Genomic DNA, 15,580 nt, shown 5'->3' with positions numbered 1-15,580 from the left:
TTGTAGAGTACTGGTGGCCAACCTGTGGTACAAGTGGCACAAGTGGCATGGGCAGCCTCTGTGTGTGGCATGTGGGACACAGGGCAGGATGCAGAAAGCAGAGTAGGAGGTTGGGCAGAGAAGAGCATCCGTTAGCACTTGGCAAGGGCGTGCAGCTAATCTGTGGCATGCCTCCCCAAAAAGTTGGCCCCCTGTTATACAGCTGTAGGTTTGGAATGGGGGGCAGTTACAGATAGGAGACATGTATTAGAGCATCCTGCCACCCGCTTCACAGATTTCATAGACATTAGACATTAGGGCTGGAAGGGACCTCGGAAGATCATCGAGTCCAGCCCCCAAAGGATACACTCTCCTGCTGAATGCTATGGCAGTTAATATGTGATACCTGGAGGAGGTTTTAAAATATTGCCCAACACCCCAGCTGTTATTTCCAGGTCACTTGTATTACGGTGTCACTTAAGAGACCTGGTCATGGACTACTCTGCTATGTAGATGCACAGCACAAAAGCAAGTCTTAAAGCCCATTGCTCTCTTGATAAAGGCTTTGTGGGCCAGAGCTGTCCTTTTAGTACAAGTTGCCTAGCAGGGGGCCTATTCTGATCACAAAGGAAATGCTAAGCTCAAGTGATCACCGGACAAGAAACACACACCAAATTGAAGCCATTGACTTCAGTGGGAAGGGAATCAGGCCATATCTCTGTAAATGGTTGGAGAAATGATATTCTTGATTGCTGTGGGTTGGCTTTGTTTTACGTTCAGCAGTGGGCTGTAATCATTGCTACAGCAACAGACCTATTCTCAGATGCTCTTGCTGACATACACCGTTGTGGTATTAACAATGTAATAAACCGTTTCTTCCACGGGCGATGAGTCTGAGCAGATAAAATATGTAATTTATTTTACACAATGAAAAGTGTAGTCTGTTTCATTGTTTAGGAACAAACTCCCCTCCTTTTTATGGCTTAAAAGGGTCATTTCTCTTCATTGCTTTTGTACTGCTATTACTGTTATGCCTTGGGTTTCAAATGCTAATATGAAATAATAATTAGAAATAATTATCTATGTCAAAAGCTTTTAGAACCTGCAATCAAAGACTCTGCCAGACAGAAACAGTTCCAAATCACCGCTACGGGTACCCACATTGTTACTGTAGACCGGGACGGGCAATTATTTTGAGCGGAGGGCCGCTTACTGAGTTTTGGCAAGCCATTGAGGGCTGCATGGTAGGTACCCAGGGGCAGATAAATATTAATTTTCTAAACTTTTTAGCGGCCCTAAGGGCAGGATAGAATAGCCTGGCGGGCTGCATCCAGCCCACGGGCCACATTTTGCCCACCCCTGGTCTACGCCGTATCTCTGTTTCAGGGACTGCTCCTGTGGAAGTCAATGGCAAAACAGAGGCCAACTTGAATGGCGCTTACATACCAATTTGGGTAGACTGTCAAGTCCATGCCTACCTTTAAATACATGCACAGCCATACACAGGGGCATAAAGTGAGTATTCCTGGGTGGTGAGGCCAATGATGAGTCTATATGCTAGATCCTGAAAGCTGGGGCTTCTTCTGGCCGCTGCCCATACAAAGCTGACCCTGTTACTTCAAAGTCACATCAGCACTCCTGTGGAGTTCCGGGAAAGGAAGATACAGTCTTCCAGGGTGTATACTTCACTCAGTATTGAGCTTTGGAGTGGCACAAAGTCCAGTGTGAACCAGAGCTCACATCGTTGCAGGAAAGCCTGGGTAGGATGCTAGCTGGTACAGCCAAGGTCTTAGTCAAGTGAACTCAAACTTATGTCAGAGTGGATTGCCATTGTACACAACACACTATAGGTAACCATTAGATTATTTTAAACAAGCAAACCCCAAAAGAAAATTTGCACTGTCATTGTAGACAGTGTGCGAACACAGAACAAGGTTCCTGTCCCAAAAAGAAAAATCAGACTCTTCCAACTAGTATTTCTCATGAGGGTTTGCTTGCCTTAAGTTTCACAACCAATAGCATGGGGGATCCCTTTAGCAGTGCCCAGTACTTGCTATTAACCTTATCTCCTACCTGAAAAGACTGCAAGAAGGAATTGAAGTAGATGAAGACAATCTGGGAAATGTCATCTTCACCTGGGTTGACGAAGAAAAGCATATAGGTAATGCCTAGAAGAGGCAGGAGGACTAATGTAGCCTTCACTGCCTTCCTGCGGGGAGGAAGCAGAGAGGGAAAAGTTAATTAGAGAGGTAAAACAGATCGCCTGATTTTTTTCCTGCGGGAACCACTCACCACCAGAGATTTAAGTGTGTGGGCTTATCAGCAATGGGAAGGGGAGCAATTCCTCAGACCTTTACGAGTGTGAGACTGGCTGACGTGAGACTGGTATCACACCTGGTATCCTCAGGCCTGATGCAAGACTGGTATCTTGCTTGGTTTATCCCAACTCAGTTGGCACTCTTCCCCACCTTGTTCTTACATTGCTCTTTGTGAACCCTCAACCCTGCCTCCAAGTCATCGGCCCTTCCATCATCACCCCCAGGCAATTCTATGCCTGCCCCACAGATATGCTTGCAAAGCTATCACTTCTGCTGTTTTCTTCTTGGGAAAAAAAAAGAGTGGACTGCGAAAGAAGACCAATGAAGATTTTTGGCAGCTTGAAAGTGTCTTGCTTCCAGGCAAAATTCCTGGCAGCTGTGGAAAACCCTCACTGATCTTGCACGCTGGTGCATCGGCTTCTCAATGCTGCAAGATGAAGCGAAATGGGGACCAGACAAGTGCCTGCTGCTCTACAGCATGCCCCATGTCTGCTATATTTCCCATCTATACTCTGCAGCTATAACAAGGATCAATACTGTTAGTTATTAAAGATGAGCTGGGACATTCCCCTCTGGATGCAAACCTTAAAAAAAGCTCAGATATGTGGAGGAATGATTTGGATCTGGTTTTATCATTTCAGTGTATATAGGTGGAGGAGAGATTCCCAGGTAGCCTGAAACCTGGCTAGAAACTATGGTTGTGATACTTAATGGAGCTGCTCCTAACTCCTGAAATTATCGCTGGTAGTAAAATATATGAGCAAACGGCACTAAGTCTATTATAGTGACCTTTCACTATGATGAATAGGGGTCTACTTAAATCGTGATTTTGTGGATTTTGTGGAAACTACAAAACGGCATAGAGGGGAAACGGCTTAGAGGGCTCCCCGGGACCTCTCTACCAATCAGCACTAAGGAGCAGGGCCACACGAATGGCAGCCAGCAGTCAAAATGGTGGCTGCCTCCTCATCTCTCCTCCTCCCCAAGCCTCTACTCCAATCAGCGCCAAGGGACAGGGCCACATGCAGGGTGGCCAGCAGTCAAGATGGAGGCTGCCCCATTGTCCCTCCTCCCCCTGGGGCCTCTCCACCAATCAGCACTGAGGGGGCAGGACCACATGAAGGACAACCAGCAGTCAAGATGGCGACCACCCCATTGTCCCTCCTCCCCCTGGGGCCTCTCCACCAATCAGCACTGAGGGGGCAGGACCACATGAAGGACAACCAGCAGTCAAGATGGCGACCACCCCATTGTCCCTCCTCCCCCTGGGCACCTCTCTGCCAATCAATGCTAAGGGGTGGAGCTGCCAAAACACATCTGCAAAATGCCCATGGAATTTGCCCCTTATGCCACAATCACCTGTAAAAAATGGTAAGTTTAACTGTGATTTCAGTAGACCCCTAATGATGACTGTTTTTGTTAGTCTGTTAACGGAATCAGAAGACAAACTGATGTATGATTATAACATTATGGGGCATTAAAGTGTGTCAATGTAGTGGCCAATTTGGATCTGTACAATTGATAGGGATTGGAAAACAGTGGGCGCATCTACACGTGTGCATTTACTGTGCAGTAACCAAAATTACTGTGCAGTATGGGTTTGCGTCTACATGTGCATGCCTATACTGCATAGTAAACATGGTGACTTATGCCAACTTGAGCATAAAATTGACACCTGTATCGTGATGGTACAAATTTATGCCTGATTAGTTATTGCACAGTAATGCACGTGTAGATGCCTTATTGCGCAGTAACACTGTATGTGTGCACTGACTTGGGACTAACTTTAGCACACAGTTTTAATGTGCTTTAATGCCTGCATGTGCAGATGCTGGCCTATTCCCTCTTATTGCACAGTAAATTTAAGCCAGTGTAGATGCATTTGTAGACACACCCAGTATGGATGGGGGATTCTTCCTATCAAGAAACAGAAGTAAGTTCCTGAATTTAAATTATGATATTTGTGACTGTTGGCTTCATCTTTGGATTAGAGTACTGACTGATTTGGGGGCTCTAAACTAAATACAAATGCCAGGTTAATTTCTATTGGGAGTATAGCCTGCATATTCAGTACACCTGAAAAGGAAGTTCTGGGTAGAGTACACGTTATGGACCATAAACGGCAAAATTCAAACATGGTATAAGCAGTCAAACTTGAAAGACAATTCAGTTGCATTCAGTTTTATTATCATGGGTATCCATCACCCTGAATATCTTAGTGCCTCATGGTCATTTTGTTTCACAACAGTCATATGAGGCAAGAAACTGGCATTAGTCCCAAAAACAGAAGGGAGGGACAAAGGCATAGAGAGGATGAGGCCTGGAGTTGCAAAAGGGCTTAAATATTAAGGTCCAGGTCCTATCCTGTGCATCACAGAATCACAGAAAAGTAGGGCTAGAGGGGACTCCAGAGGTGCAGTCCAACCCGCTGAATGAGACAGGATCATCTCTATCCAAACCATCCTATTCAAATTGATTAACCTTTTAGCAAAACTACACAGGCAGTCCTGATACAACCATAAGACATAACATCCCAGCCTGCCATAGGTAAAGCAGGGGGACCATGCCAGCCAATGTCCTGCTGCAGTCAAGGGTGGAGTAGCATACCATCCATTATCTTAGCCTGAAGACTAGAAACAATGAGGAGTAGGTGGAGGAGGAGGAGAAGGAGGAGAAACCTACCCATTTTTGTGATAAACTTTTTTAAGGGATTTGAGCAGGGTGGAATCTCTCCGAATCTTTTCAAATCAATTCGGAGAAATTAAAGGGTCCTCTGTTAAGTGCCTACATCCACTCAGGTGCCTAATAGGTGGGAGAACATCTGGCTCCTAATGCAGGCCTTAAGCCTCTAAATCCTGCCTCCGTCCAATATGGAGCCCCTATCTAGCAGCTGTGTAACTCCAGAAGAAGCAAGGGGGCAAGAGGCAGAGGTCAAGTGCAGAGGGCCCCTCTACACTGCCTTCCTCTCCACTGCCTGCCCCCCCACCTCCTCCTGCCTGCCCCCACCTCTTGCCCTTTACTGTCTGTTCTCCTAATGCCCCCCCACTACCTGCCCCCCTGCCCCTGCCTTCCCTGCTGCAGCAGTTGGGGGATGAATTTAAGATGCCCCTCCAATAATTAGATTCCATACAGAGAAAATTAGAACAAATAAATACATTTTCCGTGGAAACGATCTAATTATTGGGGTGGGTCATCTTAAATTCCAGGCCATCTTGGATTCAGGTAAATGCGGTAACTCCGCACCCAATCTAAATGGAACATAACAATGTGTAGGCTCAGCTCCTTAGCTGCTGCTATTCAGTTATTGCAAAGAAAGATCATTTTCTCTTCATTTTGCCTGTCAAAAACAAGATATGTATCTTATTCTGGGGTGTGTTGCTTACAGGAAATGCAGCATCACTTTTCATTATCCGTATGGCAGTAGAGCATGTAAGATGTCCAGTCTTGAACCAGAATTTTCTTGCCTTAGGTGCTGTAGAAGCACAATCAGAAAACAACAGCTCCTGTCCTCAAAGGTCTAAGGATAATATTCCAGGTGGGAGTAGACAAGTCAGCAGGGAGAAGAAGGAAACAGTACTGGGGGTAGGATAGGCAGGGGCCTCAACACAGAGTCGCCTCCTGATCTCACATCAGAAACCACCTTTACAGCTGCTAGGTTTAGAACATCAGGTGAAAATCCCCGGGACCCCACACTGCACTCTGTGGAGCGTGCGAGAAATTGAAATGGCTTTTTTGTTTAGCATGGGCAAAAAAAGTTTTGCAACTTTACTAACATGATTTGTAATCGGGGCAAATGTGTAAAGCTCGTTATCTGGTAGGGGGAGTTGTTTGGACCTCTGCCCCAACATGCACTGCAGGGAGAAGGAGGAACTGAGACTAAAATCAGTTTTTCTCTTGACGTTAGACCTATCGCATGAAGCTTAAGCACCCCACATGGATACTTTTCCTATAAGAGGCTTCATTTCTCAAAGAATGTGCAGAGGGGAGTTGGAGCAGCATCCTGAGACCCCATAGCTTAAACAGGTATCATGCTCTACTGAGAGAAGGGAAAGGAAAAGCATGAGCCCTCCTGACACAAAAGCCATGCTACTTGAGGAAAGCTTCCTTAGGAGTGAATAGAGAGCCCATGTAAGGGCTTCCGGGTGTGTTGAGAGCCCATGTAAGGGCTTCCCTTAGTGTACTGAGATTTCAGTCACACAAGGGATTTGGGAAGTCTTTGTGGTGCACTCCTTGACAGCCCTGCTCCTTTCAGAATATGGGAGACCTCTATAAACACAGAAAGGCACTAATCCAGACTCTAAAGGCCCATTCCTTCAAGATGCTGGCATCCGTGATCATGGAGCATCCTGGAAGGTCATCGTGTTTGGCAAAAGTCCGGTCTCGCTTTGTATAATTAGTTATTTGTGGGCACAAACACTCATGTTGCTTTGCCCTGGCCAACTGGATTAGTGGGCACAAACACGTGGCCCAATCCTGTTGACCTCAACTTTTTTCTGACTCTGCCGAGGCCTGAGAAATGTGGACTACAAACCTTAGTTCATGCCTTCAGGTCAGCTATCTGGAAGTGCAAATAGCAATACTGACACCTAGAACAGTATGTGACTCTAACCACTTAGGCATGGGTTGTGCAGTCCTGGACTGATCAGCCAATTCAGCTACACTAATACAGTCAAACCTGGATATTTTACCAGGTTCAATTCCTTACTGCACCCCTGCAAAGCATCTAGGTGTATACAGCCACAGAAAGCAGCTGGGTGGGACTGTCAGATTCTCCAGCTGCTCACTGTTCCTTTTATTACAAAGGGCAAAGCTTCTGTGATGACCTGCCTGGGACCACTGCTAAGTTCCAGCTGAGTGACGAAGTGGTGTTCTTTGAAGTAAAGGGTGACACAGTCATCCACCCTGGCGATCTTCAAAAAATGTCTTAACGCCCATTTTGCTGGGATCATTTGATCCCAGCAGTCTTTCGTGCAAACGTGCAGGGGTGGCTGGACCCAACGATCTGTAAGATCCCTTCCAGCCCCTAACAACTATGAAACTATGAGACTATGGAAAGCTACAGCAAATAGCTGTGTGGCTTGTTCTTAATTCAGCAACTTGCTATGAGTTCAGTGGACTGTGAGCAATCCCAATAGGAACGGTCCAGATTCTACTTATTGGTATAATGAATCATAGTCAATTTTATAGCTATTTTCATACATGGTGTAATGGATAAATTTTCAGTTCCCGCTAACCCTTGTATTTTAACTTAGAGGGAAAAGTCACCTTCTTGATGTATGACATTATCCGTGGGGCCAATCTAGCTAACAACTCCAAGCTATTCTTTTAAACTTGCACTTTTGCACATCACAATTTAGGTTCATGCAAACTTTGAGGGGTGCAAATGGGTAAGGAATTGCACTGCATACAAAATCCTAGTTGCATCTGACTGAGCATATGCATGCATATTGTGTATGCAGGTGCATTTTTGCAGATAAATTTTAATCACAATCTAGCCAGGGGAGGACAAAAGGTGAACAATATCAACAGCAACAACAACAACACTAATAATAATACCTAGCAAGCCAAATGAGCACAAGGAAGGGTTCTTGCTAAGGCCAGGTGAATAAACCTACACTACAAAGCCAGGATAATATCAGGGCAATGTCTGGATTGGTAACCCTCCCATCCCAAACCATTGGTATGGTGTAAAGGAAATCAGGACACTTCTAAGAACGGCTTGGAAAAGCACTGGCCAGCTTACCTGTATTGTATCGTTTCTGAAGTGGTTGAGGCTCTTAGTTTTGTCATTAAAATCCTAACTATGTTAAATAGAAATACAAAATTTATCTGGAAAAGAAGAAGAAGAAAAAAATGCATAAGGTAATACTGACTGAAAAGAGCAGACGCATTCAGAAGGCACACGAATAGCCATACACAGGGATTCTGATCCCACCGATGCCAATCTCTGAGCCATTGCCTTTAAGGGATCCAGGGGCTTACCCATAATACCAGTATTTGTGGGATTTGGTTACTCTTAGGGATTGCTAGAAAGTGCCATCTGAAAGGAAGGCTATGAGCACAGCTGTCTTGCACTGTTTTCCTTCTGATGCTGGCTTGGTCCAGACCTCTGGGCCATGGTAGAAGTGAAGCTTTATTTTAAACAACCCCTGGTATGGGGGTAGCCTTCCCCTTTTAAGATCAGGAGTTCCATGCATTGCCCTGGGATTAGTTGGGCACCTATCCCGCTCTTCATTTTCCCAAATATTTAGGAACCAGAAGCATGCTGGCACTCAGCACCTACATGAAGGACAGGCCCACAGTGAGCCTATATTGGATACATCAGAGAAAAAGGTTCATTTTAAACAGCAAAAAACCTTCCCAAGGTATGACCCCTTTATAATGACCCAGTCTGAAGGCTTTTAGCCAGACAGAGCCTTTGATTTTGGTTTCACACAAGCCCTGCACTTGGGTGCCTCTGTTGACTTCAAAGGATTTACACCGCATTGATGGTAGCTGTTAATCACCATCTATTAGTGCTGAGCACCCACGGACAGCCTCAGCTGCAGATCAGGTCCCCACCATGCAAAGTGCTATATGAACTGAGAAAGTAAAGACACCCCCTGATTCAAAGAGTTTGCAACCTAAGCACAAGACGAGAGGCACGGACACACAGACTGAAGAGGACAAAAAAACTGTGCCAATTTTGGTCAGCTTGAGAGGGAGAGTGGTCTCAGCCCTCTAGTTACCTAATTACTGCAATGGTTTTTTTGGCACCACTGCAGCAGAGGGGAGTTTTATGAAGAAGACAGCAGAGAGGCTTTGTGGACACTTACACCTCAATTAACATCAGTGGGAGCTGCAGCTGCACCTTGCACCTCTGAAAATCAGACTGTTACTTATTACCGCATGTCTTTAGGCCCCTAAATATGGATTTTAGGTGTCTAACTCCAGCAAACACAGTAGCACATGCTGGCCTAAAGGACTGCCCCAGGGACAAAATACATTCGGAGGCAGAAGCGGGATGTGACAGGCATAACTCAGCAGCTGCGCACCCTGGGCAGTGGTGGCACAGAGGGCAGTGGCAACAGCCAGGCCAGGAGCATGGCAGCTGTTATATTTCTGCCCCCTGTAAGTCAGCACCCAGACCTGGTGCCCCAAAGGGACCCAAAGTCCAAAAGGACTGAGAACCACTGCTATAGGCAATGACTTCATGGGGCCTCTGAATATGCCTGTGCAAGCAGCGAGGATCATTCTGTAGTCATTATTATGTAGTCTTGCAAATAGGAGCAAGACTCTGGCTCTTAACTGGGGAAGAGCATCTTGGTGACTCAGTCTTTGCCTTTCTACTGAAGGGGGTTATTCCTTTCCACTTGGAAATTTTTTTTTTCTCCCTAAGGAATTATGTGGCCATGAATACCAGGAATTTAAGTCTTAAGTCAAACAAGTGATTTCATCTTCCCCACCAGTTGGAAAGCCGCTTTCCCTTCCAAATATTAAAATGAGATTTAGTTAATCTGTTTTCTTTAGGTGTGCAGACAATAGAAAGAGAGAGGCAGGCCACCGCATGATCAAGGAGCAGAACAGTGCTATTTTTATTTGTTTGTTATTCTACCCAAAGGCCCTGCTCTGCTAACATTATCCTGTGGAAAATGTCATGTATTAATTCCTATAGTAGCATTTTGCTGTCTTACATAACGATCATTTAATGCACATGATTCATGAGGTTGCCTACCTTCCCAATGCCTGCTACAACTGTCTGCAGCACAATCTGTTATGAAGAGTGTCACAGTCACCCGAGGGGGATGATGCGACGGATGTCAAGAGGCTGTATTCACGGAGATATGCCAGCCAGCATGGGAAAAAGGAACGTGTTTCAAGAGCACCTTTTTAACCAGCCATTCAGCTATGCCACTTTTAAGGAACTGGAAGTAAATCTGATATACTCCATTCATGGCTGAGAGACCCCAAGTCTTCAGTGTGTCACCTGAGATAACTAGAAGATTTATTTCTTATGTGTAACGTAGGTAGATCTCCTGGGTAGACTCCCGAGGAGACTCAGCTACTATGATGGTGGGCCCTACAGAGAGCCCTGGGATAGATGAATAGGTTAAAAGCTACTATATTCATGTATGAACCGAATCCTTATCTGCTTCTTCTGGCTTGCTTTCTGGAGCCTACTTCTTCTGCCTGGCGGCCCGATTTTCCTCCTTAGCTGTAGGTCTCTCCTACGAGGGGTGAGAGGAAGCTCAGGTGGGCAATTAACTAGCAGATGATCGACACGTCAAACTAATCAAAGCAAATCTTAATTCCCCCGAGGTGACATTTTTTAACGGGGCTGGTAATTAACCAAAGAGGCTGATTAACAAAGTAGGTGGGACGCTCTCTGTTACCTAGAGTCTTTCAATTAAGTCGGGCTGTCTTGCAGAAAGATACGCTCTAGTTCCACCGCAAATGACTAGGTTTGGGGCAGGAATTAGTGTGTGAAATCCTCTGGTAGGAGGTCAATCTACGTAAGAAATAACACTAGATCCCACCGCTGTACTGTATCTTACCACAGGCGATTTCAAAGTGCTTTACAACTGTGGTTCTCGACTTTTTTTGTACAAGGATCCACTTGTTAATACCGATGGCCAGTCCTGACCCATTTAATAGCTTAAGTAGGAAACAGCCCCCTGGCCTTGCTGGTGCCCCTCGCTCCCAACTCACCCCCAGCTCTGTTAGTGCTCCTCACTCCTGACCCACTGCCCCCTGCCCCCTTCCACCCAAGGTGGGGGGCAAGGGATGGGTGTGTGCGGTGTGTGTAGGGCATGTGCCCCCTCTATATTTGTGCACCCACGGTGGGCATGGGGCTGCAGCCTGGCTGGACCAGCATGGGCAGCAATCACCTCCATGGCCCAGCAGACTGGACCCAGCATGGGAGGGCAGAGCGGGGCAGTGAGACTCATTGTAGAGGTACAGCAGCTGGTAGCAGGAGAAGACAAATGCAGCACCTCCCTCCCCAGTCCATTACTTCTCATGATGCTGGCAGTACGGCTGGCGCAGGGGTCCCCACGGTGGTGGCAGCAACAAGTCTCGTAGCCCTGCTCTGCCCTCCCATGCTGGGTGCTGCCTGCTGGGCTGCAGAGACGGATCCTGCCCCTGCCAGTCTGGCCAGGTTGCAGCTCTGTGTTCACTGAGTGCACACAAATCTGGTGGGCACGTGCCCCCCATATCCCCCAAGGCATCACTGGTGCCTCCCCCAACCCCCAACATGTCGTCTATGTTCACCCCCACCACAGAATTACCTGCAGGGAGTTGTGGAAGCTGCTCTGCACGCTGCCTGGCTGCCGTATGCATGTGTGCACATGTACATGCGCATGGCACCTCCTGCCTGATCGCCCTCCTCCCACTCCCCCCAGCCCCAAGCAGGCCCTTGCAGGCCGGCAGAACTCCAGCCTGCAAGAGGAAACCCATGGTTTCCCATATTTTTCTCCTTTAAAGGAGAATCCATTTTGAAAGTTTGTCTCCATGACCCTTTCATATGATCCTGCGACCCACTTTTGGGTCGCAACCCACAGGTTAAGAAACGCTGCTTTACAGTGCCAGTTAGCACCATTAATCCCATTTTACTCAGACCCCACTTAAAGTGGTTTGTCCAAGGTTACCAACAGGACAGCTGCAGGGCTGGGAGTAGAAGTCCAGCCTTCTGCAGTCTCTTGTGCTCCAGAAAATGATCATGTCAGGCCCACCGGACTTTAAAAAAAACACCATCAGGATTTCCACCATAATCCAAAATAAATCACTTCCTGGCACTAAACACCAGGAGAATATATTCAGTGTCACCAGACTGTCTCACTGCTTTGAAGCCTGCTGGGGAATTACTTGGTGTTCCTTTAAAAAAGGAACATTGCTCTTGTGAGCTGGATCACATGCAGGTCTTCAGGAGAATAGATAATGAATTCAAAGCCTCTTGGGAAATAGTATAGGTATAAAAAACTATCCTTCTCCCAGGACTATATCTCTCTGTTGTAACACACACTCCTCATACTGCGAAGGAGCTAGACTTGATGCCGTTTTTTAACATATTACCCGCCAAGGCCTTAGAGCTGATTTTCACAAGTGATTTAAGCACTGCAAGCCCTTGTTTTAAGGTACCTAGGTATTCACTGTTGCAAGGACTGAGACCAACTTCTTCTAAAGGGTTTAGAGGGCTGACAACTATTTATTCCAGTGGGAATGAGACACCACTGGAGCTGCTTACAGATATCAAAAATAAAAAAATGGGCATTTTACTTTAAGCTTGGTGTGCCCCTGTGCCAAGCATAGCATATGGGACATCACATTAGTTGGAACCAGCTTGCCCAACATCTGTATAGATGGAGCGCTTCAGCTGGGCTTTTTGGTGTTTCTGTCTAATAGCTGATTCAATCAACTTCAGATAAAAGCACCAGAAAGCCCAGCTGAAGTGCCCCATCCATACAGATGCTGCGGAGCTGGGTCCAACTAATGTGCTTCCTCTTCCAGTAAAGCACTATTTTATGGAGGGGCTTTTTTCAGGTCTGTCCGCAACCCTTGATAGATATTAGCCACCTAAAAAACTTTGAGGGTCTGGGTATGACTTACCCAGCCACGTCCCATTTTCAAAAGGGATCTAGGCACTTAAAATCCCAATTCTACTGCCTTTCAGTGATGCACAGCCCAAATCTCAGCGAGACAAAGGGTTTTTCGCAGCCCATTCTCAAGTGCAGAGCCCATTTTGCAGACATTTCACAATAGCCCCACCCCACCGCACTGATTGGTGGAGAGGCCCTGCCCCTCAGCTCTGACTGGTGGAGAGGCCCAGTGCGGGGAGGGGACACGAGGGATGGCTGGCTGCCCTTTGTCCTGCCCCACTCCTTAGTGCTGATTGGTGGAGAGGCCCCAGCAGGGGGAAGTGTGGGCAGCTGCCATCTTGTCTGTTGCCCTTCATGCCACCCTGCCAGCTGGTGCCTCCCCCCCACCCAGCAGTGAGGACAGCTGGCTCCCACTAGGAAGCCAGCATTTTATTTTTATTATGTTTTTTTCTCGTCGATTTTGCAAAGTTCATGGATTTTGTGGACAAGCCCAGATTTCATGGTTTCCATGACATCGGCTAAACTGCAAATTAAGTAGGTCCCTATTCATAGCCTCTGAAATCAAGCCTGAAAACAGGATTTAAGTGCCTAAGTAAATTAAGTACTTTAGAAGATTCGACCTTTAGGGCTTAGCTCTCACACCGATAGGACATGTATAAAACCTGTACTAGAAAAGCAGATTCTCACAATCCCAGCTGATTGTGGAAACCATTATTCTCCACGGACTTCTCTGTCCCTGGTCAGGAGAGTGGGAAGTTTAGTTCACCCACGTAAAAAATGTGCAATGTTTGAAAGATCTAACACTTACTGCTGAAACTAAATACCATATTTACTCAAATGCCATATGCATCTTTCCCCGCAAAATCAGCCCTCAAAAATGGGAGTGCATGTCTTAAGTGGAGAAGATGACTCTTCTTCACTAGAATAGGAGCCTTGAGTCCAGAAAAAATATTTCTACACCGCACCTTCCAAAAACAAGGGGCATGTCTTACTTAGGGGGATGTAGTAATGTGAGAAAAAACAATGTTTTCATTTGTGATTTCTGCCCAGGGGGAAAACCATTGGTATTTCTCTTCCCCTCCCTGATGTAAAACATCAGAAGAAAAGGGAGAGGTGCATCATCAGTAGGCAGCTTTATATCAGTTGGTACATCAGATGATCGCCCTTGGTACAGGGCAGTTGAATGTCCAGCTACTTTACTGTTGCATCTAAAGCCTTATTAGCAGCTGATGGAGCTGGCACCCATGTTTCTGCACTGTGGGCAGAGCTAAGATATGGGATAAGCACTTTGATTATATGCTTTGATGCTGGAACTAACGATGGGCAAACATCAGAAGATCCAGAGGTGGTGCTGGAAAATGTGAAGCTAGACATTAACTCAAGCTCAATGCTACATGGAAAGCACCCTTCTTATCTGCATAGGTTGCATCAATCCTGGGTCTTTTGTCAGACCAGTTGCAGGATCTTTGGGCATGGGGGAAACACAGGGCCTTCCCTACTTTTAGAAGCAGGGCCTTTCTGGAGAACAAGGGTATTGTGGACAAACAGTAGTGGCACATGGTGAGAGGTGGCTTACAGCACTAGGTCCTTGTGGTACATGTGCTGATACTAAGTCATGCACATAGTAAGTGCCTTGGAAATCCTCACAGACTGAAACACACCCTGAAGCCTAAAGACACTTAGGAACATAGGACTAGAAAGGTCCCTCTAGGCTACTGAGTCCAGTTCACAGACAATTGTTAACAAGAGGAATGGCCCAAACCCCCACTTCAACCCCACACCCGCAAGTGGTTTACGAGCTGAAATACCAAGAATGCATGTAACATGCCACAGGTGAATGCTGGGGAGGCAAGGGCACTGCCAATGTGCCACCGCTCCTCTTATGAATGGCAAGAAACTCATGAACTCGAACTATAAAAAGAAGGTGAATATGGCCGCACGCAGGAGTCATGTCATGTTATTGGTCAGCCACTTCTGTTCTTTGATCCAGATGAAAGAGACAGGTCAGTGCCTCCAAAGGCTCGTTTACGTGGCCACCCGTGAGCCTGGGACTCGCCATCGACAAGCCCCGCTCACTCTCCTCCAGCACACCCAAGCCTGGTCTACATTAGGCAGAGCTTATGGCCTGGCTGCCTCTGAGCAGCCCTTAGTGCCGAGTGCCTCCTCCCTGCGGAGGAAGATGCATGACCAGTCCTACGCAAGGGGGAATGATTAATGGGCACAACATGCTTTTCAAAGTCCTATGAAATTCACTCAGAGTTTGGGCCAAACTCTGCAGAGGCATATAGATATAGCTGAAAAGCAAAGTAAAACTTAAGCCAGGATGAGGCAGAAAAAAGCTTTAAGTGCCTATAATCAAAGGACCCTAGTTTCTGGAGCAACATGACAAGAGGTTGATCAGAAAGTAGAGTGTCTTGGACATTTTGGGACATGGCTGTGGAGGGGAGTCATCTGTGCCATTCTCAGATGCAGTATTGCCAACTTTCATGATTTTTGGCATTGTCCTTAAAGTCTGCACTTCGGGAACATGAAAACCTTAGCTCTTTTTTTATATATATTATAAATAGAGAGGCTGCTTGGATCCCTGACCATATGCAAAGCAGAAGCCATAAGATTACAGTCAACATGACCAGAGCTCCATCTGCAGTGTTGCCAACTCTCATGATTTTTGGCATTGTTCTTAAAGTCTGCACTTCGGGAACGTGAAAA

The 15,580-nt window shown here is 46.5% G+C and overlaps 1 protein-coding gene across 1 annotated transcript in view; it reads right to left on the bottom strand.

Annotated features, from left to right (window-relative positions):
- CRHR2 (corticotropin releasing hormone receptor 2) overlaps positions 1-15,580 on the bottom strand; it is a 187,177-nt gene that overhangs the window by 24,085 nt on the left and 147,512 nt on the right. The window contains exons 9-10 of the mRNA XM_019529911.1: positions 8,041-8,126; positions 2,053-2,188 (exon numbers count right to left, since the gene is read on the bottom strand). Coding sequence (XP_019385456.1) covers positions 2,053-2,188; positions 8,041-8,126 — 222 coding nt within the window. The remainder of the gene's footprint in view (positions 1-2,052; positions 2,189-8,040; positions 8,127-15,580) is intronic.

Source organism: Crocodylus porosus, unplaced genomic scaffold (genome assembly GCF_001723895.1).
Source record: "Crocodylus porosus isolate Cpor-Errol unplaced genomic scaffold, CroPor_comp1, whole genome shotgun sequence".
NCBI classification, from domain to species: domain Eukaryota; kingdom Metazoa; phylum Chordata; order Crocodylia; family Crocodylidae; genus Crocodylus; species Crocodylus porosus.
This window is presented reverse-complemented; position numbering and strand designations above follow the sequence as displayed.